Source organism: Peromyscus maniculatus, chromosome 1 (genome assembly GCF_049852395.1).
Source record: "Peromyscus maniculatus bairdii isolate BWxNUB_F1_BW_parent chromosome 1, HU_Pman_BW_mat_3.1, whole genome shotgun sequence".
Lineage (NCBI taxonomy): Eukaryota > Metazoa > Chordata > Mammalia > Rodentia > Cricetidae > Peromyscus > Peromyscus maniculatus.
Genome location: NC_134852.1, coordinates 37,022,366 through 37,050,067, shown reverse-complemented (window position 1 = coordinate 37,050,067; position 27,702 = coordinate 37,022,366). Strand labels below are relative to the sequence as shown.

At 56.1% G+C, this 27,702-nt stretch overlaps 1 protein-coding gene across 3 annotated transcripts; it reads right to left on the bottom strand.

The window, feature by feature from the left end:
- Positions 1–1,457: 1,457 nt before the first annotated feature.
- Prr12 (proline rich 12) lies at positions 1,458–27,531 on the bottom strand. Of its 3 annotated transcripts, XM_006986239.4 has the most exons (14): positions 26,984–27,531; positions 25,416–25,528; positions 24,410–24,571; positions 21,022–24,326; positions 19,837–20,515; positions 16,880–17,313; positions 8,668–8,784; positions 8,380–8,513; positions 7,512–7,978; positions 4,998–5,123; positions 4,600–4,697; positions 2,643–2,789; positions 2,465–2,560; positions 1,458–2,355 (listed from the first exon to the last, which is right to left on the bottom strand). In XM_006986239.4, exons 1-14 carry the CDS (start codon positions 27,067–27,069, stop codon positions 2,209–2,211), a joined length of 6,111 nt encoding a protein of 2,036 aa, XP_006986301.1. In that variant the 5' UTR covers positions 27,070–27,531; the 3' UTR covers positions 1,458–2,208. The 3 variants fall into 3 exon arrangements, with proteins under 3 accessions (XP_006986301.1, XP_042130605.1, XP_076431641.1); XM_042274671.2 differs by lacking the exons at positions 25,416–25,528; positions 26,984–27,531 and adding an exon at positions 25,091–25,220; XM_076575526.1 differs by lacking the exons at positions 25,416–25,528; positions 26,984–27,531 and adding an exon at positions 24,865–25,025.
- Between the last annotated feature and the right edge of the window lie 171 nt (positions 27,532–27,702).

The window sequence follows — 27,702 nt, the reverse complement described above, 5'->3', positions numbered from 1 at the left end:
CAATGTTAGTGCCCCACCTCCACCCCAGTGTGGGGATGGGGAAATTCGGGCCTTCCTACACACTAGCTTAGCACTCCACCACTGAGCCACACCCCAGCCCCTCACTGGGTATTCTAGGCAGGGGCTCTACCACTGAGCCACACCCCAGCCCCTCACTGGGGGATTCTAGGCAGGGGCTCTACCACTGAGTCACACCCCACCCCTCACTGGGGGATTCTAGGCAGGGGCTCTACCACTGAGTCACACCCTCAGCCCCTCACTGGGGGATTCTAGGCAGGGGCTCTACCAGCAAGACCTGACCCCATCCCTTTTCAGGCTGGCCTTGAGTTTCCATGGTAACTCCTGTGATTACATGTATAAACCATTACACCCAGCATCTACTTAACTTGATTTCAGCTCAGAGACCTGGGACAGAATTTCTGCCAAGTCTTGGAGGACTTCAGGGGCACTCTCAACAGCGGACGACTCAGTACCAGTACCTAACATTCACTATGGTACAGACCCACACCCCCAGTCAACTGAGAGCCCCACACCAACCTAGGCTGTCTCAAGTGCTTCTTGGTGACTTCTCCCCAGAATCCGACAGTGGTAAAGGGAACCCTCAACTCTGTAGCAGAAATTACTACCCAGCTCCTGTCTGTCACCTGTTCTCCATGAATCAACCTGAAAAGTCTATTCTTTAAAAAGCTACACAGAGGCCGGGCGGTGGTGGCGCACGCCTTTAATCCCAGCACTCGGGAGGCAGAGGCAGGCGGATCTCTGTGAGTTCACGGCCAGCCTGGTCTACAGAGCTAGTCCAGGACAGGCTCCAAAACTACAGAGAAACCCTGTCTTGAACACCCCCCTCTAAAAAAAGGTGGAATTTAACCAGGTTGGGGGGGGCGGGGACACGGGACCCACACGCCTATACTCCTGGCACCTGGGAAGTGGAAGCAGGAGGATTAGAAGTTCAATGTCAGCTGGTTACTTGGTGAGTTCAGACTACAGGAGACCAAAAAGTGAAGTCTAGTTGTCTTCTGTGTACGCCATCCAGTGTGGACCTCTGCAAGAGCAGCTCGTGTTCTAACTACTGAGCCACCTCCCCAGCCCCAAGGCTTTGGAGTCTGTGACAATGGCATTTGACTTAGATGGCTTCCTCCTGGTCAGCCAACTGAATGCTCAGTGAGTTCCAAGGAAACACCACACCGTAAAGAAGCGAGGCCTCCAGCCTTACGTGGGGATCCTGCAGCCACAACCCCCCCCCCGGCAGCCTGGCAGATCGGTCCACCCCCACATCCTCGATCTTGACAAACCATGACAAAACTCATGCCTGTGTGAGATCACTGCATTTCGGGGCCACACACACACTAACCCTAGGCTTCTACCTGAGTGGGCTTCACCCGAGGCCCTTTGGCTGCCCTTGCCCCCACTGCCCAGGCCCACCCCACCGCCGCAGACAGAGCACTCCAGCCTGCTGGTAAAGTGTTGCTGTTGGGTTTCGTTTGGCTGGTTCTGTGTACACAGTGTATACAAGGTGAGTCGTACAGCGCCCAAGAGCAAGAGGTCAGGGAGAGGAGGGAAGAGGACAAAAAGGAGCCGGGAGGGACAGAGAAAGGCATTAAAAAATAGAACCACATTGAGAAGACTAAGGACGTGGGCTGAGGGTGGGGGAGACAGATGCTGTAGAAAAGGAACCGGAGGGCAGGACGAGGGGAGCCTTCTCACCCTCCCTCTCCATCCCTCCCCCACCCCAGGTATGTACAATAAATAAGATTAAAAATAATTAACAAGATGTTTGGCCCCTCCCACCCAACACCACACGCCCTTGGGGAGCAGCCTTTAGCAAAGATGTTGGCCTGGAGGGGGGAGCATGAGAGCAGAGGGCGTCCCCCAGTTCTCTCAAGTTGTCCCACCTCCCTCAACCATACATAGAATTTTCCTATACATTATGTACACGGAGGAGGGGCAGGAGCAATGGCTGTGTTGGGAGGGCTGGGCCAGGGCAAGTGTTACTAAATAGACATTTATACATATATATAAATAATTTCTCTGTACAGGAATCGGGGAGGGCGTCAGAGGGACAGAGGGGAGGGCTGTGTGGATACACCCTGGCTGAGGATGGGCCCTTCCCTCCGGGCAGCGAGGGAGCCCGGACGTCAGCTCCAGAGGACAGTTCTGTCCAGTTCTCAGTTCGTGGAGGAGGTGCCCTCCTGGCCAGGCCGGGCGCAGTCACCCGCAGCGGCTGTGGGCCTGTGCTTGGGCCAGCAGGTCGCTGAAGGAATCGAAGAGCTGCTCTAGCCACGGCTGGTTCCGCATGCACTGCTGGACCACTTCCTCTTGGCCCAGGTCCTCAGCACCGCCCTCGATGGCCAGGGTCTGTGGGGAAGCAAAGCCAGGCTGTATGGGAAGACGTGGCTAGGGAGCGGATGGGACCAGGACCCTGAGTCTGAAGGAGGAAGGCTGGAGTCTAGACCCCGGGGCTCACCTGGTCTCGGCAGCGCAGGAAGGTGTGGTATTTGTAGTGGTGTAGAGAGTGGTAGAGGATGTAGTACCCCGACTTCTCCAGCTCCACCTTGAACTCCTGCACAGAGGGGCAGACGCTCAGACCCCCGCCGCCCAGCACCACTGCACCGAGGGCCATCCTTCCCGGGGTCAGGTCCTACCTGGGCCCGCACGACACTTCTCTTGAGCTTGCTGAGCGTCTTGCGGTTGTAGGGCTCCCCTGCAGGCCGCAGCCGCACAGCCCCCTCCTCGGGGGAGCCGTCTCCAGGCTGTTCCACCTGCAGCTGTGGGAACGTGTGCAGGGCATCCTGCGGGAAGCCCTGCGGGTCAGTGGCCAGCTCCCCGGACCCACACACTGTCCCCTAAGAGTGTCAGGAGCCCCACGGGCATATGCTCTCTCCTAGGCCTGGCTGTCCTGCCCCTATGACTCTATCACGGCCTCAAATCTCCCAAATACCACTTTTCTGCCCACCGTTCCGTAACACCCCAAATGATGTGCTCCATGGCACAGGGAGACAGCTCTGTTCTTGCAGACGACCCAGGTTCAGTTCCTAGCACCCACATGGAGTGGCTCATAACTGCAAATATGGGGGAATCTGAAGCCAACCTCTGGCCTCCAGTGGAAACACACACACACACACACACACACACACACACACACACACACACACACACACTTGCACGCACGCACTGGAGCCTGGAGAGATGGGTCCAAAGCTGCAGAAGATCCAGGTTTGGTTCCCAGCATCTACATGGCGGCTTACAGCCCCCTGTAATTTCAGTTCCAAGAGATCTGCTGCCCTCTTCTGGCCTCGAGGGCACTGCGCACACTTGGTGCGTATGCATGCATGAAGGTGAAACATTCATATGCCACCTCTATCTAAAATTGTGTCCTGTAGTTCACAGCGCAAGCCCAACCCATCCCAGAACTGTGTAAACCAGATGAACATCTGACCCAGGGGAGCAGAGTCAGTCTGTCTCTCTCTCTCTCTCTCTCTCTCTCTCTCTCTCTCTCTCTCTCTCTCTCTCTCTCTCCCTCCCTCCCTCCCTCCCTCCCTCTCTCTCTCTCTCTCTTAAAGATAGGATCTCATTATGTAGCCTTGGCTGGCCTTGAACCCACAGAGATTCACCTGCCTCTTCCTTCCAAGTACTGGGATTACAGGAGCATGGTACCACACAGTTACTTTTTATCTTGTAACACAGCCTCATTAAGTTGCCCAAGATGGCTTTGAGTTTTGATTCTCCTGCCTCAGCCTACCACATAGCTGGGATGACAAGTATGTGCAGGCTGATCTCTGAGTTCAAGAGACCAGCCTGGTCTACAAACAGAGTTCCAAGATAGCCAAGGCTACCTAGAAAGACCCTGTCTCAAACAAACCAAACCAAACCAAAAAACAAAAGAAATGTATCAAACAGAATCCTTAGAATCAGATGAAAATTTTTATCCTACCTTTTCCAAGTCAGACTAACATGCTGCCAAGCATCTCCAAGACAACTTATTATTCTATCCCAGATTTAATTCTCAGTGACAATCTAAAAGCCACCCCAAACACTCCAAATAGGACTAACTTCTCCAGAAGCGCGACCAGCCTCCCACGTTTACAGCGTGAAGGGTGTCAGGCATGGACCACCATGTCTGGGTAAGGCAGTCCTGTGGATGGACCCAAGGCACACTACGAACTGAGCCACACCCCAGCCCCATGATATCAGGACTAGAATCCTGGGTGCCACGTCAGCACTGTACCTCAGGATTCTCAAGGTGGCCCTGGGAGGTTCCATCCAGCAAAGCGGGCCATTCCAGAGGGAAATGGCAGGCAGGAGGACTGAGCCCTGGGATTTGAGAGTCTTGTCCCATATGGACAGGAGCCAGGTTATGGGGTGGCCCAACAAAAGCATCAGGCCTGGCCTCTGCTCTATGAACATTCGCTCTGGGCCTGCTGGGAAGCCAAGGCCTCTCCAGCTTAGCTTTCATCTCCCAACCGAGCCCAGGACAGCAGGCCCTTGCAATGACCCTCCTCTAGGGAAGGACTTAAGGAACTTCAAGTGGCTGGCACCCCTCACTCCAGTCTCCACACCCGATCTGGGCCCAATGCCACCCCCACTCAGGCCCCCAAGCACCTGCAGCGCCGGGCTCAGTGACAGCCGCTTCAGGACCTTTTTCTTGTGCTCATTGAGGAGGCCATCGATCTTCCGCATGGGTGGAAGGTAGAGTTCATCTGCAAGAGCAGAGGTGTCAGAAGACAGCAGTTCCCGTGCACAGGAGGAAAGAGGCTGGGGTCCCCAAACCCCCTTCTCCCTGGGACCACTGAGTCCAGGCTTAGTGCTCCTCCCCAGGCCCCAGCTTTCCTCTCCAAGGACTAAGTGTCCAGTGCTCAACCCCGGACCTAACCACAGGCTATCCCTCCTCCCCAGGCCCTAGCCTTTCCCCAGGCCCATTCTTCAGGCCCAGGAAGCCAGCACCCACCCACCACTCGACCCTCCTCAGAGGCCCAGCCTTCGTCCCTGGCCCAGCTCACCATGCGTGTCTTCCAGGGCCTGGATCATGTCCGGGTCCAGGGCAGTGCTCACCAGCATCTCCACATAGCTGCGGTACATCTCCCGCATGGCCCGGGTCTTCAGCAACCGTCCCGGAACTACCCGCTCTGAGGAGAGATGGGACACAGACTTATCCCTAGGCTACTGTGACACACACACACACACACACACACACACACACACACACACACACGACTTTCAATGGCAGACTCTTGCTAAAAGGGTACAGGCAAGCCCTGCTGACTGAGGTCAGGAAAAAGAGGCTTGGCCTCTTCAGTTGCAATGACACATTCAAGGTCACAAGAACATGGAGTGACAAGAACTGCCATTTGGGGCCAGTAAACTGGGCCTAATTCAGTGTGGCTCCTTTGAAATTGGTTACGAAAACACTGAATCAAGACAGATCAGCTGCGAGTGGTGGGCACACTTTCATTCCCACTCGGGAGGCAGAGGCAGGTGGATCTGAGTTCAAGGCCAGCCTGGGCTCCAGAGTAAGACTCCACTGAAACAAACATAACCGAACAAAGCGCAGAGACAGGGCTGAGGCTGTAGCTGAGCTGGCAGAGTGCTCGTCCAGCATACACAAATCCCGACGTCCCATTCCCAGCACCAAACAAATGGGCATGATGATGGACGCCTGTAACGCCAGCACTGTCACGCCAGAGGTGGAGGCAGGAGGATCCAAGAGTCAAGGGCCACCCTCAAGTACATAGCAAGTTCCATGGCATCCTGGGCTACATAAGATCATCATCATCATCATAAACACAGAGAAAAGAGAGGGAAGAGAAGAAAGAGGAGGAAAAGAAAAGAAAAGAAAAAAGAAAGATGAAAAAGCCGTGAGGGAAAGGACCACACTGACCAACTGCTTTCATAGGTGAACACAGACTAAGTTAAAAATTTACTCTGGAGCCGGGCAATGGTGCACGCCTTTAACCCCAGCACTCAGGAGGCAGAGGCAGGAGGATCTCTGTGAGTTTGAGGCCAGCCTGGTCTACAGAGCGAGATCCAGGACAGTCAGGGCTACACAGAGAAACCCTGTCTTGTAAAAACAAAATAACAACAACAACAAAACAAAAAACAAATGAACAAAAATCTATACTGCGGCTGGAGATTTGGCTCAGTGGTTAAGAGCACCAACTGCTCAAGAGGACCCAGCACCCACATGGCCGCTCCAGCACCCACCACCTTCTTCTGGCCTCCGCTGCACCAGGTCTACACATGGTGCACGCTGTGGATTACCTTTTTGTACACTGTGAAGATGAGCCAAGGTTACTGGCTTAAAAAAGCTAAATAAAATGGCTAATAGCTATGCAGGATTTTCAGGGCAGATTCAGAGCAGAGAGAATGCTGGGAAGAAGAAGGGCAGAGACGCCACGGTAGCCAGCTAGAGTCGGAACAAATCCAACACACAAAATGGGATAGAGGTAAAAGCCACGTGGTAGATAGACCATAGATCAAAAGATATGGGTTAATTTAAATTATAAGAACTAGTTAAAAACAAGCCTAAGCTGTTGGCCAAGATTTCATAATGAGTCTCCATGTCGTGATTTGGGAGCTGGCTGGTGGGACAGAAAAAATCTGCCTACAGGTACACAGACATATATGCAAGCAATAAATAAATAAAAATAAATAAACAAACAAATGCCTGGAATCTTTGCAAATGGATGTGGTGTATATGTTCAATTCTACAGGTGAGGTCATGCCTTTCTCAGGGTCACCCAGGGGGTCAGAAGAAACACCACTGTCTCTGGGCTCCAGGACAGAGGCTGGTCCCACATGTGTCCCAGGCCTAACGACCTGTGATGAACGCAAGCCACCCATCACTCAACATAACCAGTGCTGCCGGCTTTGCTGGACTCGGTGAGCACCCAAGACAGGTGTTCCTCCTGGTGCCTGTTCCCTCATCTGTACACGGTGTTTTATTTGTTTATTTATATACTCTGTAACTAATTTATTTACTCTGCAATACAGAAGATTCAAACACCGAGTTACATCTCACCCTTATTTTTATTTTGGAAATGTCTTGTTGGGTTTTGTTTGGTTTCCCAGGACAGGATTTCTGTGTAGCCCTGGAACTCACTCTATAGACCAGGCTGTCCTTGAACTCAGAGACTAACTGCCCCTGCCTCCCCAGTGCTGGGATTAAAGGCGTGTGCCACCACCGCCCAGCTATTCTTCATTTTTTTGATACAGTGTTCTTATGTAGCCCCGGATGGCTGGTCTATCTTCTAGATGGAGTTACAGCAGCTACCTCTTAGGGCTGTCCTGAAAATAAAGCAATTATGTACCAGGGTTTTAGCAGACAGACACATCATTATATAGGAAAGTGACTGTGACTGTTAACTGTTAGCTTCCTCCATTGCTGGGGAGGAGCTCCCTTGGTCCCCATCTTGTGGAGGCTGTCTGCAGCCCTCAGGCTGACACTCACCCTGCCCCTCCTGAAGGCCAGTGTTCCCTCCCTAGTGACCCCTCCGCCTTCAGCCCCTGGAACTTACCATCCTCACTGGGAGCACCAGGGGAGGACTCTGAGTCTGAGGAGCTGCCCCCGGGCCTGCCACCTGCTGAGGCATTTCCCACTGCCTCTTTCAGCCACTTCTTCCTCTTCTTCGGAGGTGGCTCGGCCTTCACCTTCGTGGGCCTGGTTTTGGGCAGCCGGGAGGTGGTGGACTGTCCCGTGGCCAGGCTCCGGTCATTCCTCATCTGCCGCGCACTGGCGGCCCGTTCGCTCCGTAAAGGTCGGTCACCTCCACGAGTCACCCTCTCCTTCTCCACAGGTCGGGGTGGGGAGGGCTTCTCTGGGGCAGGAGGCTCCGGTACGGCGGGCTCCGGCGTCACTTCTGGAGGCTTCTCCGATGATGTGACCTTCTCAGGGGTCTCGGGCTTAGGAGGTGGAGCTGGGGCCTTAGATGGAGGTGCAGAGCTGCCCCCCACAGGGGCAGGGCCCTTGGTCTGCCCAGACCGTCTGGGAAAGGACAGACGAGACTGTTATCAGCAGGTTGAAGATTCTCGCTCTCACCCCCTGGGACCCTGAGATATATCCCATAACGCTCACAAATGTTGTGCATGCTTTCTTCATGCGTAGGTGGGAAACCTCTGCTCTCCCGCCTCCCTAAGCCTCTCCTTCCTCTCTCTGGGTCTGGGTCTCTCAGTGCCCCTCACTCTGGGTCGCAGCCATCCCCTCTCTGGGTTATCTCTCTGAGTCTCTGCTGCCTGCTTCTCTGGGTCTGCCACCTCCCACTGTGGGTCTCTTTCTCCTTCTCCCAGCTTGTCTCCTGGCTCTAGCTCCCTCCCTGAAAAGCTCCACCTCCTGTATGTGGAACCAGCCTCACCCTTCCCTCTCAGGGACCCTGTCACTGTTGGTACCTGACTGGCAATGGGGGCCGGTGCCAGGGTTTCCGAGCGCACACCCTCACATAATCCTTCTTGTTGACATTCTCCAAGAACTTCACATAGAGGCGCTGGTACCGGTTTTTCGCATCCCCAAAATAACCCAAATACTGTGGAGGGACCAAAGCCTGTGAGAGCCAGCATGCTTTACCGGTAAAAACCCACCTCCGGAAAAGGAGGTCTCCACCCTGCCTGGGCCATGCCAGAGAGGGACCCCAGTACTGAGCACTCCCCCAGAGTCTGCACCACAACCCCACGGCTTACATTACTGGTGGCACAAAACTGCCTCTGGCCGTCCTTGATCTCTGGCGTGAACTTCTGCAGGAGAGCCTTCTGGACGCGCCAGATGGGCGGAGGCTCACGGCCGGTCTGGAGTGCCAGCTGAGGAGGAAAACAGGGAGGCCTACAAGGTTACCCTCATCCTTGCCCTGCTGGCCTGTCCCCACAGAGAAAAACGCAAAGCTGGAGAGGCTCGGTAGCTCACAGCACAAGAAACTGAGGCAGGAGGATTGTCACAAGTGTAAGCTGGCCTAGGCTACATTGCAAGGCTGTCACAAAAACAAACAAACAAACAAACAAAAAACCCCCCAAAATGAAGACCCACCTACAAGCATTGCCCTCTTGATGGTCTCGTAATGCCCTAACCCCAAGATGAGGCCCGATTCCCCATGTTTTCCTAGTGTCTCGTTAAAGTGTTCCTTTTTTCCAGTGTCAGGCCTGAACGCAGAGTCCCGCGTGTGCTGAGGCACTGCTGACCCCCTAGGCCCCCACGGATGAGGGCAACACCCCCAGGATCTAAGACAGCCTCACTGAATTACCATCCTCATGGCTCAGCCTCCCCTGGATCTGGGATGGCAGGCTGCACATCTGGCCCAGCCACCTCCGAACGCTTGAGTAGGCAGGCTTCTTTTGCTTACACCACAGTGTTTTAACTTACTGATATTCAAGTACAGTAAGCTCTGAACACGTTCCCACCATCAGTGATACATGAATACTTGCTAGACCCAGGAACACAGCAGCAGAGACTCACAGCCATGGTCATCTCCTACACCAGCATCCCTGCCTCGTCTCCACGTGTGACTTTAGTCAAGACCCTCTCTGTGCCTCCTATTCAGCAGACTGTTAGAACACCTTCTCTACACTTATGTGTCTGTGTAAGCAAACTGTACAATCTAAGAATAGACAGCCGTTATCTAGCATGCAGGCCTCAATATTGGGACTGGTACTCACAGCAGACATCACTAATTGACCCCAGATCTCACTACTTCTGAACACAATGCTAAAAGACAAACAAAGCAATAACTTGTGATAATGTGAAGAGAAAATCTATGGAACTAGGTTAAGAGGTAAAAGTTGGGGCTGGAGAGATGGCTCACTGGTTAAGAGAGCGTACCATTCTTCTAGAGGACCCACGTTCAGTTTCCAGCACACTTCAGGTGGGTCAAAAATGCCTGCAGTTTCAGCCGGCCTTCCGAGGGCCCACACACATACACTTACAAAGACATACATGTAAATAAAAATAAAATAAAACAAATCTTTAAAGAGGCAAAAAACAATTAGCCTGGCCCCTTCTTTTGGGGGTATAGCCCGAAGGTGCCATCCAGAACCAGGAAGAAGCTTCTACCAGAAACCAAATCTGCCGCAGGCTGACCTTGAACTCCCAGAGCTGTAAGACATTTGTCCATAAGCCACCCAGGCTCCTGCAACTTAGTACAGCAATCTGAGGAGACAGTGATAACCACAGGGCCCTTCAGGAGGCATTCCAAACACAGGAGCAAGACACACAAATACACAAATACACAGAATGGGTGTGATGGCGTGGGCCAATCATCCCTGCTACTTAGGAGGCTGAGGCAGGAGGACTGAGAGATCAAAGCCAGGCAAGGACACACAGTAAGACACTCGCTCAGGAAGTAAAGAGTTGAATGGTGGACGCCGGCCTAGAATCCCCTGTGAGGGGATGGGGTGTGGCTCAGCAACAGGGCACTTTCCTAGCACGTTTTCTTCCCTGGCTTCCAGCCCTGGGTGTCAGGTATGAGACATGTCATCAACCTGCCAGATGAAGGACAGCAGGGACAGACAGACAGGCAGGCTCTCCCTCCTGACCTCTGACATCCTCCACTCCCAGGGCTGCAGCACCAGGGTCCCATTGCACAGACTACCCCGGCAACTGACCTTCACACATGACCTTCACACATGAAGGGGACCACAGAGGAGGTAAAACACAGGCACAAACACTCAACGGCCCAAAGAAGCCAGGCGTGGTGCTGCAGGCCTGCAATTCCAGCAGTTTGGGAGTGTGACTGCTTTGACGGTGAGGCCAGCCTGGCTTACAGACTGAGACACAAAAGTGCTTCCTGAAGAGGTGATGTCTAAATGGGTACTTGAAAAGAGTGTATGTCCTGGGTGACACCAGAAGGCAGAGATGTGGTTATTGCCTTCAAAGACTACAGATCAAGTGATCAGGAAGAATTCAGATGATAACTGCAATCAATTAGTCATGTCTGCCTTTTAATTTTGTACTCAGAAGTAGCAGGACCTGGGATCTATTGGTAATGTCTGCTTTGAGTACCAGCACAGTATGGGTATTGCATGCCAAGTGATGACTACGTGGTGACAGCCTGGTGGGATTTATTCCCACACCCTCCTTTTTTATAATTCTTGAATGGTCACGTACTTGTAAAGAAGGGGTTCTAACAACTTGCTGAATGAAAAGCAGAGAGAGGGTGAAAGTGGCATACAGAGGTAAAGCAAGGACGCAGGCACCCTGCACCCCGTCCTTTCTGTGACCACGTGGCTCCCAGCCCTCCTGCTGTGACGTCACAGGCTGGGTCAGGGGCCCCCAAAAGTCTATCTCAGACCACATTCTGCTCAGCTCCAAAATACACAGCCGTTCAGCCCGGCAGGGAAACAATGCTTCGAGTCCTCTCCCTTACCCCACACCCTGCCCTACAGGAGGAATCAGACCTCTCAAAAGTTTGCAGCCACATCACAGACTCTCATGCCCAACCAGTGTGAACAAAAACCTCACTGTTCCGGTTCGGAAGAGACCTCCATGGAGTCCTGCTGGGGCGCCTCACCAGGCACCTCACCAGGCACCAAGCCTCTCCAGATCTGCCTCTCTGCTCTTTTCCCAACTGGGCGTTTGGTCTTCCTCCAAAGCACCCTTCCTATCCTTCATTAATGACTTTTATTACTACAAGTCTGTCTGTGGGTGCGTGTGCCCGTGGAGGACAGAAGAGGGGAAGACATCCTCCTCTGGGGGCAGAATCCATGGTTGTGAGGAATACAATGTGGGTGTTGGGGAACTGAACCCAGGTCCTCTCCAAGAGCAGCTGAACCATCTCCACAACTCCCTATCTTCAGTCTTCAGGATGAACCCAGATATCACATTCTTGCATCCACCCCAGTCTATCTTTAAGGCTTGTACTTCCAGGCGCTCTTCCTGTCAATCGTATAGCCAGATGCTCAATGATTGACTAGGAAGCGGCCCATCTCGTGGGCCCCATACCGAGGAAGTCAGCTCACTCACTGCAGGAGATCTGACTCCAACTGTCAATGGGGAGGACAATCACGAGTTCCCATCCTGGTACCAAAGGATGACTGGGACCAATCAGATGATCTCCTAAGAATGTGACCTGATAAACGAAGCCATGTGCTGCTCTCAGCAGCAGGAATGTGAGCAGGTGAGCTACCCACACCCACGGATGCTATGTAACAAGAAGGTTAGCTGGGCCCAGCGGCCTGGAACTCTCTACGTAGACAAGTCAGCCTCCAACTTGTGGTAATCCTGCCTCAGACTCCCAAGGGCAGGGATTATAGAGAGCCACCATGCTTGGATAGGCAAGAAAATCTCGGGTGTGTCAGAGTTCAAGGCCCTTCAGAGCAAGAGAGCAAGACCATACACAAAATCAAATGAAGCACGGTCCCAACAACAGGAAGGCAGTCATGGACAGCAGCAACAAATATATGGCTCTGAGGGCCTGAAACTTCCCCCAGTCACCTCCTTACCTCCCTGCTGACCAAGGGCCCCACCAGCCAAGACTGTGTCTTCAAGAGCAGCTGTCCACCCAACCCCAGTACCCCAGGTCCTCCACGATCTGGCCTTGGCCTCCTTCCCGGCCTGTACTCATGGTCCAGCCCCTGACCCTAGCATTTCCTCAAACCTGCCATATTTCTCACATGGGGCCTGACACTGGCCATGACGCTCCCCTTCTACAAAACTGAGTTGCAGCATCCTTTTCCTTTTACATACAGGACGCTGAAGTACAGTGGCCAAGCCTGCGCCATCCAATCCGGAAGCCAGTTATCCATATAGCTTTCTTCTTCTTCTTCAGGGTCTCTCTGTGTAGCCCTGGCTTTCCTGGACTCACTCTGTAGACCAGGCTGGCCTTGAACTCACAGAGATCCGCCTGCCTCTGTCTCCCGAGTGCTGGGATTAAAGGCGTGCACCACCATGCCTGGCTTAGATATTTGACTTAAGTAATAAAATACATTCCAATGGCCAATTTCACTTGAATTCCCTTCCCAACTCCCTGTTTAGCTCTGGCTATTCTGGAACTTGTCCTGGACTCACTCTGTAGCCCAGGCTGGCCTCAAACTCACAGAGATCCACCTGACTCTGCCTCCCAAGTGCTGGGATTAAAGGCGTGCGCCATCATCCCCTGGCTCACCTGAATCTTCTATACTTGTGGAAATGAACTCATACTGAGGGACATACGTCCCTCAGTGGTAAAGTCCCTGCCTAGAATCCCCCAGTGAGGGGCTGGGGTGTGGCTCTGTGGTAGAGCCCCTGCCTAGAATCCTCAGTGAAGGTCCCGGAAATGGAACTCAAGTCATCAGATTTTGGGACAGGTGCCTTTACTTAATGAACCATTTCACAGGACCTAATTCTTACTATTAATTAATAAATATAAATCCGTTTGTGCATATACAGGCATGCACCATGGTTCAGCTGTGGAGGTTGGAAGACAACTCATGGATTCTGTTTTCTCCTTCCACCTTGTGAGTCCTAGGGGGTCAAACTCAGGTCCTCAACTGCCTGGCAAGCAAGGCCCCAGAGATCCACCTGTCTCTGCCTCCTAAGCAGACTTAGAACTACAAGTCGACACCACCAGCGAGTTTGTGGGACGGAGCTCAGCAAGGTCCCCATGCTTACAAGGGACTTACCAACTGAGCCATTCCCCTAGCTCTTGTTTCATTTGAGACATAATCTCGTGTAGCCCAGGTTGGCCTCAAATCTGTTACACAGATGAGGATGACCTCTACTTCTGACCTTACTGGCTCCACTTTCCAAGCTCTGGGATATCAGCTTCACACGTCTGCTGCTTTCCAAGGCTGGTCTGAGAGTCATGGACTCACCTGAGGACCTTCCTGCCTCAGCCTCAAAACAACACTGCTCGGACCACCAGAGATTTAAAAAAAAAAAAAAATGCCAGAAAAGCAAATCATGGCAAAGCCTGACATACACTCTGTATTTTACTGAGTATTTACCAAGCCTTGTAGTAAAAGCCAGCCCAATATCACAGCAACAGATCCAATGTTTCCAGCACCTTCTGTGTGGGGGCTGTAGAGATCAGGATAGGCCAGGTCACGTAAGCATTATCAACATACCCCTGGGAGAAGCTCATGTCACCAGCTGTGACTGAGAACACTGAGGCTTAGGACGACAAGATGGCAGCCCACCTCCTCAGCAGGGGAGGTACAGTGGAGTCCAGCAAACCCGGTTCGGAAGAAGCCTGACCTGCTCACCTCCAGGAGTCCCTGACCCCAGCAAGAGGCATGGCCTCGGGGCTGGGCCCGCCACTGCGCACACTTGAGTAGTATTTTAAGCATCTGAGTCCTCGCCTGGCCCCTTCCCTATCCCACACCAGCTGGGCAGTATCAGATGGATGGCCCTGGCTCCTGTCCCAGCCCTGGCCAGGGAATGGGTCCCTTCCCAAGGCCCACTGGCTTGCCTGGTCTGTCAGATGGGGCTAGTGAAGGCACTGCCTGGAGCCCTGTTCACCAGGGAAAAGACACAGCACAAGGACTATGGAAAGTGCAACCTGGCCAGATCACCCACAAGTGAGGCCCAGGCCAGCCTGCGTAAATTAGGGAGACCTTGCCCTTATCCAATCAACCATCGCTCCAGCCCCAATTCCCAGTACTCAAAATAAATGAAACAAAAAACTGAAATTGTTAGGTCCACCTCACAAAAAATTCTTAGTAAGTTTCTGTCCTTGTCATGAATTCAACCCAATATCCATGTGAACTGGAGAAAGAGCCAGCTGAGATTCAATGCAATACAATGTGCACAATGGCAATGCATAATCCCACCAAAGACATGCAGAACAGCCTTCCTGTGCTGATGACAGAGAGATGGCAGCCAGCTGAGCATCAGCTCTGCTTCATGGGAGCAGCTGACATACCCTACCAAGCCCAGAACCAAAGAGATTCCTGACCAACACTGACCACTGAGTCACACCCTCAGCTTCTCCCTGGGGGATTCTAGGCAAGCATCCTATTGCTGGACCATGCTTTCAGGGTACCCCTGATTCAGCCAGATATGCCTGTGAACCAAACCTCTTAGAGTACACCTAATTCTTTTGGGAGCAGGAAGTTGGTTAATACTATTGGCTGTTTCCAGTTCACTCTGCCAGACCATGTGACACACCCACAGATTTCATGTTGCTGATAAATCTTTATTTACAAAACTGGAAGCCGGGAGTGGTAGCGCATGCAGAGGCAGGTCTCTGCGAGTTTGAGGCCAGCCTGGTCTACATAATAATGAGTTCCAGGATAGCTAGGGCTCTGTAGAGACCTTGTCACAAAGAAAGACAAACAAAATACAAAACTGGACTATGGCCAAGCATGGTGGTATATATCTGCAGTACTGTAGTCATGAGGATGGGACAGGCAGAGCTCACAGTGAGACCCCGTCTCCGGGAAGGCTCCTATCAGGAGCCAGCCTGACCTACAGTGAGATACAGCCCAGGCTGATCTCACAGTGAGAACCCGTCCCAGCCTGACCTACAGTAAGATACAGCCCAGGCTGATCTCACAGTGAGACCCCGTCTCCAGGAAGGTTCCTATCAGGAGCCAGCCTGACCTACAGTGAGATACAGCCCAGGCAGAGCTCACAATGAGACCCCGTCTCCGGGAAGGCTCCTATCAGGAGCCAGCCTGACCTACAGTGAGATACAGCCCAGGCTGATCTCACAGTGAGACCCCGTCCCAGGCTGACCTACAGTGAGATACAGCCCAGGCAGAGCTCACAGTGAGACCCCGTCTCCAGGAAGGCTCCTATCAGGAGCCAGGTGTACTGTCACTGAGCTGTATTCCCAGCCTTTTTTGTATTAACTTCTTCACTATATTTTCTAGGCTGGCCTTCCCTCTATTCTGTAGCACAGAAAGGTCCTGGACTTAGGGTCCTCTTGTCACAACCCCCACAGAACCTGGGATGGCAGGCTGATACCAGCAGGACCAGATCTACACTAAGAATTTAGAACTCAGCCAGGCACTGGTGGCGCAGGCCTTTAAGCCCAGCACTTGGAGGGAGAGGCAGGTGGATCTCTGAGTTCGAGGCCAGTCTGGTCTACAGAGTAAGTTCCAGATAGCCAGGGCTGCACAGAGAAGCCCTGTCTCAAAAAAAAAAAAAAAAAAAAAAATTAAACTCAGCCTGACAGCGAGCATCCCAAAGCAAACAGCTGTTACCCCACCTGCAAGTTACACAGACCTGCATTAGGTTGACATCAAATATGTAAATGGAAAAGAATATACTCTGGTTGGATCCCTTCTGGTAGGAAATCCCTAAGAAATAGAATTACCAAGTGATGAATTTTGAATCCTAAATTCCACAATACGGACCTGCCAGGCAAGATGTGCTCACTGCTGCATTAGTGGCATGAAGGATAGAGGGGCAACCAACTGCTCTGACTGATCTGATGCCTGGTCCACAAGAGCGTATTAGTGTCTGGCCCTACGAATCTGGTCCAGAGCCCACCGCTCGAGAAGTCATAAGGCCCTGGGGGATGGGGAGGCAGACACCTGTCATTCTGCTAAACGGACGCAATGTCACACAGCCTTCTAGATATGTACGGACACCCAGTCTGGTCGGAGACCCTTCCTTCTGCAGTGGGCAGAAGGTGATGCAGAGACTCAGAAGTGACTGAAGAACACGCAGCCTGAAATAGTCCATCTGTATCCACCCCAAAGGCTCATCACGGAAGAGGGACAGAGTGAATGAAAGCCAGTGTCCTCCCCCACCACCTCTACCAGCCACGTCAGATCACAGCAAGCCCACCTCGGTAACACTCTGCCTGCACTCCCACACAGGCTGGCCGCCCAGGCACAGCTCACAGTGAGACCCCGTCTCCAGGAAGGTTCCTATCGGGAGCCAGCCTGACCTACATACAGTGAGTGGCCCTGTCACTCATCAGCTGCTCGATCAGTGACACTTGGTCAGGCTCCATTTGTGAACAATGCTGAGACTCACCTTGAGGGAGGGGATGTCCTCTGCACGGATGACAAACTCGTCCCGCTCCCGGAAGATGCCCTCACCACCGCTCTCTCCGGCTTCCTCGTCTGTCTCCCCACACACAGCTGCGGTCTCCTGCTTCTTGGCCAGGTGCAGAGGCCGGGCGTCCGGAGGTTCAGGCTCCTCTGGGGACGGAGCAGCAGGCTCCTCTGGAGCGGCAGCTGGTGGGGCAGCCGGGGTTGCTGGCGGGGGTGGCGGGGGTGGCGGAGGTGGCGAGGGCAATGCTGGCGGAGGTGGCGGCTGTGGTGGAGGAGGTGAGCTAGCCACAGGGGTCACCAGTGGAGTAGGTGAGGGCAAGGCTGGAACTGGGGGTGGGGGTGGAGGTGGGGCAGGCTGCGGCGTTGGGGCAGGAGGTGGGGTGGGTGGGGGCTTCTCCTCCAGCAGAGGAGGCTCTGAGACAGAGAGAGAGACAGAGAGAGAGAGACAGAGAGACACAGAGAGAGACACAGAGAGAGAGGGGTCAGATATGTGGTCTGCTCTGGACTTCCCCTGTGTAGCCCAAGCTGGCCGTCACCTCCTGATTTTCTTGCTTCAGCCTCAGAATGACAGTCAGGTGCCATATGCCCAGCTCTACTAACCACACAAATCCTTGGGCCTCTAACTGCCACTCAGCCCCCAGCACATCCACAAATGTCCTTAGGCGTCACTAAGGGTGGAGCAGAGGCAGGAGACGACCCCTCCTGAAGAGGTCCCTCCTGCTTCCTTCCGAGACCACCACCATGGCTTCAGCAACCACATGGAGCTAAGGCCCGTCCGTCAGTCTGGGCTGTCTCCAAGCCCTTGAAGACCTTGTCTAACCTTTTTTTTCTTTTTTAAAAGTTTCTTGAGACAGAGTTTCTTTGTGTACCCACCGTGGCTGTCCTGGAACTCACTTTGTAGACCAGGATAGCCTCAAACTCACGGAGATCCGCCTGCTTCTGCTTCCCCAGAGCCCGGATTATAGGTGTGTGCCGCCGCCACTTGGTTAACCGTTAGCTCCATAACCTAATGTGTAACCTGAAGCTAGGCCCCTTCTGTGATTCCCGAGTCCTCATTCCCTGCTAGGACATTCACGACCTTTTACAAACCTCTCCCACGCCTCCCCTATCTGCTGCTATAGACTTCTAATGCCATCCACATCTACCTAATGACTGTGTGAGTGAGTGAGTATGTGTGTGTGTGCGTGTGTGTGCGTGTGCTACCTACAGAGACAGAAGAGGGTACCAGATCCTCTGGAATTGGATTTCCAGGCAGTTGGATGTGGGTCCCTCTAGAAGAGCAGTGAGCACACTTATCCACTGAGCCATCTCCCCAGTCCCCCAATTACCTTTTCACAGTACTAAGGATAGAACCCAACTTTTTCACTCATTTGGGAAAAACACCGTGAGTCCCTTCCCTGGCAGATTCTCCAAAGGCACTCTACCTCTGAGCCACGCCCCCAGCCTCTCACTGGGGGATTCTAGGCAGGGGCTCCGCCTCTGAGCCACACCCCAGCCCCTCACTGGGGGATTCTAGGCAGGGGCTCTACCACTGAGCCACACCCCAGCCCCTCACTGGGGAATTCTAGGCAGGTGTTCTACCACTGAGCCACACCCCAGCCCCTCACTGGGGGATTCTAGGCAAGGGCTCTACCACTGAGCCACACCCCAGCACCTCACTGGGGGATTCTAGGCAGGGGCTCTACCACTGAGCCACACCCCAGCCCCTCACTGGGGGATTCTAGGCAGGGGCTCTACCACTGAGCCACACCCCAGCCCCTCACTGGGGAATTCTAGGCAGGTGTTCTACCACTGAGCCACACCCCAGCCCCTCACTGGGGGATTCTAGGCAAGGGCTCTACCACTGAGCCACACCCCAGCACCTCACTGGGGGATTCTAGGCAGGGGCTCTACCACTGAGCCACACCCCAGCCCCTCACTGGGGGATTCTAAGCAGGGGCTCTACCACTGAGCCACACCCCCAGCCCCTCACTGGGGGATTCTAGGCAGGGGCTCTACCACTGAGCCACACCCCAGACCCTCACTGGGGGATTCTAAGCAGGGGCTCTACCACTGAGCCACACCCCCAGCCCCTCACTGGGGGATTCTAGGCAGGGGCTCTACCACTGAGTCACACCCCAGTCCCTCACTGGGGGATTCTAGGCAGGGGTTCTACCATGGAGCCACATCCCAGCCCCTCACTGGGGGATTCTAGGCAGGGGCTCTACCACTGAGCCCCAGCCCCAGCCCCTCACTGGGGGATTCTAGGCAGGGGCTCTACCACTGAGCCACACCCCAGTCCCTCACTGGGGGATTCTAGGCAGAGGCTCTACCACTGAGCCATACCCCAGCCCCTCACTGGGGGATTCTAGGCAGAGGCTCTACCACTGAGCCATACCCCAGCCCCTCACTGGGGGATTCTAGGCAGGGGCTCCACCACTGAATCCACACCCAGGCCTCACTATTGATTCCTCAGAGCACTTCTGAGGCTCACATTCCTTAACAGTTCCTAAGACTTCTCTGTTACCCCATGACATGTCCCTATCACTTACAACCTATTCTGTTTCTAGCATACTCTAGGGCCCGGTACCAGGCCCTGTGATTCCCTGCAGCACTTCTGAGTTCCTTAAAAAAAGATGTTCCGATGGGCGGTGTTGGCTCCATCATTTAATCCCAGCACTCGGGAGGCAGAGCCAGCGGATTTCCGAGTTTGAGGCCAGCCTGGTCTACAGAGCGAGATCTAGGACAGGCTCCAAAGCTACACAGAGAAACCCTGTCTCAAAAAACCAAAACCAAAACCAAAAGAAAGAAAAAAGAAAAAAGATGTTTCTTCTCAGAAAGGATTTTTTTTTTCTGTCACTCAGGAAATCACCTTTGCCATACATGCTCGGCTACACAACAGAAACCAACCGTGCGTGCTGACTCACACCGTCCCCAGACCACCTTCTGAGAGCTCACCAGGAGTTCCACTGCTGTTGGTGCTGGGCAGGCTCGGGAGAGGGGGTGGCCCTGAGACTGCAGGTGTAGAGCCAGGGCCTAAGGGCGGTTCCTCTGGCGTAGCAGTGTCCTTAGGCCCGGGGAGTGGTGGATCATCCAGGGCAGAGATGGCCGAGGAAATGCTTTCCTGTAGGTCTCGGTTCTTGGCCACAGAATCTTCTTCATCGGAGGAGAAAGAGGGCAGCGTCTCCAGGTTGCGCTTCAGCTCTTCATCCAGGCGCTTGCAGGGCGAAGGGCAGCCCAGCCCGAGCCCCTCACTCTCTGCAGCCTCTAACGCGCCCCCCAGGCCGAAAGGACCCGAAGGTGCGGGGTGCGGCGGCGGCACAGTGGGTGTGGTGGGTGGTGGGGGCTGCAGGCCCCGGGGGGCCACAGAGGCTGGCACACTCTTAGGGGGGCTTAGCGGAGGCGTCAGGCCGGCTTGGTAGAGCGGCGGGTGCCGCTTGCCTGACTTGAGGAAGTCGAGGAAAGAAGCCATAAAGCCTGACTTCATCTCCGGCTGCTTCTCTTCCACCTCCTTGATCTTGGCCTCAATTTTCTCCCGGGTCAGGTTGGAATCCAGGCTATTGTGGTCTACACCCGAGATGGCATCATTGGAAGGTGCTCCCATGCCCTCACCAGCCTTGGGCACAGACAGCTTGATCTAGACATGAGGACAGCAAAGAGTCAAGGTCCAGGGAGGGGCCCACGCCAGAGGCCTCCTCCCTCAGATCCAGGGGTCCACACTTTATCCTTCCAAGTCTCTGAGACCTTGGAGTTCCATACCCCACCTCACTTTAGACCAAGTCCAAATCCTTCAACCAGGCTGTGGAGCCCTAGATTTCAATCCAAATGACCTTATTTAAGTGGTAGGAGGCCAGGCCAATAGTTCCTTCCAGTACCCAGACCTTCCACAACATTCAGGCACACAGGATCTGAATGCCCAGCCCATCCTTCCATTTCCAAGACTTAGAACCTGGTTCCTGACACCCTGTCCTCTCGGGAGCACCACATTACAATATTCCAGCTCCTGAAGACACCACATTTCCATCTAGGTAACTGTCTAAGTGCTTCATAATAAGGGAACCACAACTCCGATGTCTAGACCACCCTGCCACCTTCAACCTCAGACAGTCCAGCCCAACCCCTCCAAGACCCAGTCCCCCTCACCTTAAGTGGTTTCAGGGGCTCCAACCGAGTACTTCCCATTTCCTCAGCCTTCCTGCCTCTTCCCCTACCCCGGCCCCGAGGTTTCTTGGCCCCATCAGCGGCCATGGCGGCCGAGGCTGGCCCGGCAATGGTGGGGCCCTCCAGTGGACGAATCCGGGGTCTCCCCCGGGGTCGGGGAGGACCGTCACGCTTTGCCTTGGTGGGCTTGCGGCCTCGGCGACGAGGGCCATCAGGACCAGGGTTGGGTGGGCAAAAGTCTATATCGCCCAGTGGTGAGAGGGCTGGTCGGGAGCGGCAGCTAGACACCAGATCAGGCAGGCGTCTCGGGTTTAGACGGATATCTGCGGGTACGTCAGCTTTGTCCTCATCAGCCTCAAACTCGTACTCCTGCGCGTACAGCTTCTTGGGTGTCTGGAAGGGGGGGTCTCGACGCCGTAGTAAGTGAAACGAGGATGTCTTCAGCAGCTTCTTTGGCTTGGTTGAGCAGAAGATGGGCGAGGTGAGACCACCCTTGGGCTCGGAGACAGGTGGTGGCGGGGGCGGTGGGGGCGGCGGCGGGGGCGCTGACTGGTGTGGCCCGCTCTGGATCAGGCCCAGTGGCTCTGCGTTGACGGTGGAGGGAAGCTCAGGGGGTTTGTTGGGATCCAGACCCAGGCCTGGAGTCTCTGGTCCAGCTCCAGATGCCCGGCCTCCACAGTAGGGTCCATAGGGGTCATAAGCAGTGGGACCAGGGGGTGGGCCGGCACCAGTCTTGGGGTCTCCGTCGTCTTCAGTCTGTCCAGCCTTGCCATAGTCATCAGCTGCCCCTCCACCAAACATCTCCTCCATGGTGGGGAAGAAGCTCCGCTCCTCATCCTGAAGCAGTGAGTCGGGAAAGCAGATAGACGTGAGGGGTACGAACCGTGGTGCCTTGGTCCCTTGAGGGCTGGGACTTCTGTAGGCGCCTGCAGGATCCTTGCCCTCTGAGTTAGGTGGTCCCACACCAGTGTCCCCAGGACCTGGTGGCAACGGTTCCAGAGCCCCGAGCAACTCTTGCATTGCTCCAGGAGGCTCCAGGCTCTCCTCCGGTCGTAAACGAGGACTCGGTGCTGTGGGTTCCAGGCCGTGACTGCGAAGGTGAGCTTCAAGCTGCAGAGGCATAGGTGGTGGTGGGGGGGGCGGTGGGGGCGGCGGCTGGGGAGCCCCGTCCCGGGGGGCTGGCTCGAGGAGGTGGACGCCAACTTTGGGGGCGCTGGGTGAGGGGCTGGGGGCGTGGCTGAGCACGGAAGGGAGCAGCTGGGGGGGAGGTGGAGGCAGCACCATGGGAAGGTCAGGACCTCCAGCCTCCAAGAGGAGGCCATGGGGTGTGGGCTGGGTTGGCTGGGCCGTGGGTGGTGGGGGAGGTGGGCTCTTCTGCAAGAAGGCTCCCAGCTCCTTGGCACCTGCTCCATAGTGAACAACTGAGGTGGCCAGTCCCTCCGGGGTTTCACCGCCTCGTTCTGGCCCCTTCTTCTTCTCCTTCATCCGCCCCAGGCCCAGCTCCAGCGCAGCTGTGGCACTCTCATCCAGGCTGGCACTGGTCCGGATGACACTCTGCAGGTGGTACCTCTGGGGATCTTCCTTGGCCAATTCGTAAGGTGTGCCCGGCGGTCCTCCGGCTCCCCCGCTGCCCCCAAGTCCCTTCGAGGCACCAGCCGGCCCATCCTCGCCCACCAAGCCATCTGCCCCTGAGGTCCGAGGTGGGCTGGGTGCCTGAAGCAGGTGCTGAATCAGAAACTCTTCATCTTCTGTGCGCTCAGCCGTGGCACCGCCAGGGCCGGCAAGCAGCTCTGAGCCGTCTCCTTTCCCCTTGTAGGCCCCTGCTCCGCCCGAATAGCTGCTGGCTCCAGGGGGCGCCAGGAATGGAGCTGAAGCTAAGACGGAACTCAGGTATTTGCCGGGCGCTCCTGGAGAGCCAACCCCAGGAGGGCGGCCCGTAGCGGGCGGTGACTGGAGAGGCCGGATGATATGAGACGGGCTAGCCTCTCCACCACCTCCCAGGGAACTGGGTCCCCAGCCACCTCCATGGCCTGAGAGAGCGGGAGAGTGGCCAGTACTGTAGCTGAGGGAGGGGCTGGCGGTGGGGAGGCCCTGTGAATGGGCAGCTGGCCCTGGGTAAGGCTCACCCTGTACCCCATAGAGCTGGCCCTGAAGCTGGTCTGGGGAGTAGCTCTGACAGGTAGCCAGGCCAGGAGGTGGGGGGCCGCTGGGGGGCTGCGGCGGCCCACCAGAATAGCTCGGGCCTTTGCTTAAGTCCTGTGCCTGACCTCCTCCAAAGCCTTGCCCGTAGGCCTGGGGTCCCAGAAGCCCTTGGGGCTGACCAGGAGAATACGCCTGGCCCCCAGCCCCTGCACCCCCAGAGGCTTTTCCGGCAGCATAGGCAGCCGCTGGTCCACCCAGGCTCTGACACTTGGGTGTGGCGGTAGATCGAGGTGGCGGTGGTCTGGTGGCGCCCCCCGTACCTGGTCCATAGCCTCCCTTGCTTGTTTTGTAGCCAGGGGACTGGATGATAGGGCGGTACCCACCCCCACCCCCGGCCCCACCTCCCCCAGCAGGCTCGGGGCCTGCAGCCCGGCCAGCTGCTCCGGCCGCGGCTCCACTGGGGCCACCCTTGCTGGGTTCTCCGGCACCCGGGGAAGGCTCCCCCCCTCCCAAAGGGCTGCAAGCCAAGCTGGCCCGGTGGCCCATGGAGGGATAGCTGCCTCCGCAGCTCAGATAGTGCTGCAGGGAATGGGCGGGCGGTGGGGGCGGCGGGGGCTGGGCACTGGCCGGCCGCTGGTAGTGTTTGATGACCGTGTCCTGTCGGGGCAGGGCCCGCTCGGGGGGCGGACCCGGGGCAGCACCCGAGAAGTTGTAGAGCTGAGGGGACGACGGCTCTGCAGCGGTGGCTGCGGAGGAAGAGGCCAGCAGATTGAACTGCGTGGGGAGGTGCCGGGGAGGGGGAGGGGGGTCTGGGGGGCCGGGACGGTAAGGGGGGGTCTGAGCAGGGCCAAGGCCGGCGGGCCCCAAGACACCACCCCCGGCCAGGCGCTCGAAACCCAGTGAGGAGGGCACCGTGGGTGCCTGCGAGGGCTTCAGGTGGAGCACGTCATGGGGAGACAGGAGCCCATTGGCAGGAGGACTGAACGGTGGGTCCTGGAGGCTGAGGGAGGAGGGCACCGGGAAGGGGCGGCTGCCGAAGGAAGCTGGGTGCTGGTAGGCAGACAGGGCAGAGGAAGACGGAAAGGTGCTGGAGCCCGGGAGGGCACCCGAGATGAAGAGTTCCGTGGGGCCTGGTGTGTGCATGGCTAGGGATGAAGGAGAAGACCACAGGTCAGAGCGGACCACGACACGGCCTTCTCCAGCCCCCCGGGAACTGGCAATGGCTTACCTGTCTGCCAGGAAGGGCTTCGGAACTGGGAGAGGAGAGAGGAGGCAGAGGGGCCAGGCTGGGGGCCCCGGGACTCCAGGGCCGAGATGAGGTTCATGACGGAGGCGTCGGGCCCTGCTGAGCCCGCGTGGTGGAGGCCAGTGTCAAAAAGTCCAGAGAGGCCTGTAGAGACACGAGAGGGCAGGTCAAGCGGGCCAGGTGGAGGCAGGGGGTCAGACGGGAGAGGAAAGCCCTGAGCCAGTTCAGAGAATGGCTGCGGAGAAGGGCAGGCAAGCAAATAGAACCCAGCACCTTCCAACTCAGTCCTCACGAGGCTGAGGCAGGAGGATCAGACCTCCAAAGACACCCTGAGTAACTCAGTGAGGCCCTGTCTCAAAATTAAAGAAAGGCTGGAATGGAGAGCGGGGAGCCGCACATCTAAGGCTCAGGTTCGATTCCCAGCACCCCCGAAGTACCCACAAACAGTCCAAAGAGGCAGAAAACAGGGAAAGAGCCACCCGGGAGAACCAGGGGTCAATCTGGACTGGTTTAAAAATCGGAGGGAAGGGAACCAATCAGAGGGGTGGGCGGCAAGGCCACGGTGCTGGTGGAGAGGTTACGCTAAGAAAAGGGGCGGGACAAAAAATTGGAGCCAATAAGGGGAAAAAGGAACCAAGGAGCCAAAGGACCAGGCGAACTCACTGGGAAAGAAAGGACGGGGATGGGCTAGAGAGAAGAGGAAAAGCCTGGAAGAGAAGGTGGGATTTGGGGGCCCCTGGTGGGTAGCAACCAATAGGAGAGGAAGGGGCGGGTCCATGAAGCGCCTGACGAATCCGGTGTGAAACGAAGCAGGGACCAGCAGCCTCAGAGGCAACCAATCAGGAGAAGTGGCAAAAAAAAAAAAAAAAAAAAAAAAAGAGGGCCAGGACCAAGGGCAAGGCCAATTAGCAGGGGTGGAACTTTCAGTAACCAATCAGGCGTCTAGGGGGGCGGACCGGCCCCAGCCCTCCGGGATGGGGACCCGTACCTGCCGGGTGGTGGTTGGTGGCATAGCTTTGTAGTGGGTGGGGGGCCGCGTAGGCCTGGCGGTGCAAGATGTCGGTTTCTGGGTGCGAGGTCCGGGAGCTGCCGTAGACCAAGCTGAGAGCAAGGGAGAGATGTCAGAATCTCCTTTCAAGGTATCCTCTGAGCAGAGGGCTGGGGAACCTCCCCCTTGACTGGAGGTGTTACTCCACGGAACCCTGAGATAACACCAAGGAATCCAATTGCCCCATGAGGGGAGCACAAAAACGACCCTATTCTGCAAGGCTTCAGAGTCCCACGTTTGCAGACACAGGCATGCAGAGACAGAGGACGTCAGGGGGAAACCTACAGTAGCCCAAGTGAAAGGTGTGGTCCTCTCCTGGAACCCTCCCCCGCCACAACAGAACCAAAGGTCCAAGCCTGCAGGAACACATGGGTACCCCAAGCCCCGGTGGGACAGCACAGACCCTGAGTTAGGGAAGGGATCCAGCCAAGCCAGGAGCAGGAGGCAGCCTGTGCCCCAAATGGCAAGGGGAGAAGGTGGAGAGGGGACAGGACCCAGGGAAAGTCCCAGGTACAAGTACTGACATGAATGAGGTACATCCCCAGGGGCCGAGGTGCAAGGGCACGGGCTCAGCAAGGCCAGGTGCACGTGCAAACAGGAGTCCGATTCACAAGTGGGGGAAGACAAGGTCCTGAGTGTGAAGCCCCACTCGAAAAACTTGTACACGCTGGGGAAACCCAAGTGTTGAGGGGGAGGGGCTGAAGGGCAGGTGAAGAGTGAGGACGCGCAACACAGATTAATCTGCAAGAGTCAGATTCACAGGTGAACATGCGGCTAGCCACGCGTGCAAAGGGCCCACGCTCACACACGCAAACACAAACAAGGAAAAGATCAGACTCTACCCCTACAAGGGCCCAAATCTGTGGCCCTGGACCGGAGAGCAAAGAGTGCACCATCAACCAGGATTCTCAGCTTTGAGGGAGGTGGGGAGCAGAAGGGGGCGTGTCCCTAATCCCAGGACCCCCCAACACACAGAAACCCAGCTTACGAAGGGGGCGGGGCCCCGTGCCCACTCTGCGCGCGGAATTTCTTGGAGGGGGGAGGGCCCGAGTGGCCCAGCCTCGCGCAGCCCCGGAACAATAGGACCTGGGAGGGGGTGCGCGCCCCCCCAGGTCTGCGAGCTAATTCTGCTTTCCTCCCACCTTTGCAGCTGCAGAGCCAGGGGCGCCCGGGGGGAGGGGTCAGCAAGCCGGGAATCCAAAGATGGGGGCAAGTCCAGGCCTTGCATTGCCAATCCTTCCCATCTTCCCAAGGCCTTCCCGGTTCGAATTTGTTTTTGCGCCTCGCCTGCTTCGTTTCTCTTTTGCAAGCCGGAGCTGGCTTTGGCGGAGTTTACAATTTGCAAACTGGGGCGGCGGCGTTGTTACAAACCCAAAGAAGGCCGCTCCCTTGCAAAAGCCGGAGGGGGAGTTGGCGATGCACGCGTCGCCGGGCGGGCCCCAGGCCCAGGCCCGACAGGAATCCCCCACCTCTTGGCCCGTTTCTCCAGGTCCCCCTCAGCTCCTTACCTAGCTTTCGCTGACCTCTCGTAACTCCATCCCGCCCCGGCGCCGAGCGGGTCCCCGAAGCCGGCGCTGGGGTAGTTCCTGTCCATGAATTGGCCGCGGTGGAAATTGGGGGGAGGGGGAGGGAGGGGGAAAGGAGGGGGCGCGCGCGCGCTCTCCTCCGCCGCCGCTCCCTCCGCTGCTTTTTTCCTCCCTTTCTCTCTCTCTCTCTTTTTTTTTTTTTTTCTTTGCGGCCACCGAAGGCCCCGGGCGGGGGAGGGAGGGGGCAGGGACGGAGGGGCGGGCAAAGGAGGGGTGCAGCCGCTGAGCCAAGGAGGGGGGGTTCCCCCTGGAGGAGGGAAAGGGGGGAGGAGGGACCCCGCTGTCTCCGCCTTTGCCCCGGCGCTTGCAAGAGAGAAGGGGGACGCGCGCTCGGGAGGGGGCGTCCCGGACGGCCCCGGAGTGGGTGCAGGCACTGGGTGCTCGCTCTTTCGCCGCCGCCGCCGCCGCCTCCTCCTCCTCTGCGCTCACGGTGCAGCCATCTTTGCACAAGGCGGCTGGGGGAGGGGGGAGGGGAAGGGGGGCGGGCGGCGGGGTGTCTGGCTGCGCTCCGCTTCCTCCCACAATCCCGTGCAAATGCAAAAAAAAAAAAAAAGAGAGAGAGAGAGAGGAGAGAGAGAGAGAGCACTAGCGGAGCCTGGGAGAGAGAGAGAGAGAGAGAGAGAGAGAGAGAGAGAGAGAGA

Coding starts and splice junctions, on each gene's coding strand:
- Prr12 (XM_006986239.4), bottom strand. CDS start 27,069: ATGGACAGGAACTACCCCAGCGCCGGCTTCGGGGACCCGCTCGGCGCC. Junction 24,572..25,415: donor CACCAACCACCACCCGGCAG/GTACGGGTCCCC, acceptor GTGTCTCTACAG/GCCTCTCTGGACTTTTTGAC. Junction 2,561..2,642: donor GAAGTGTCGTGCGGGCCCAG/GTAGGACCTGAC, acceptor CCCTCTGTGCAG/GAGTTCAAGGTGGAGCTGGA.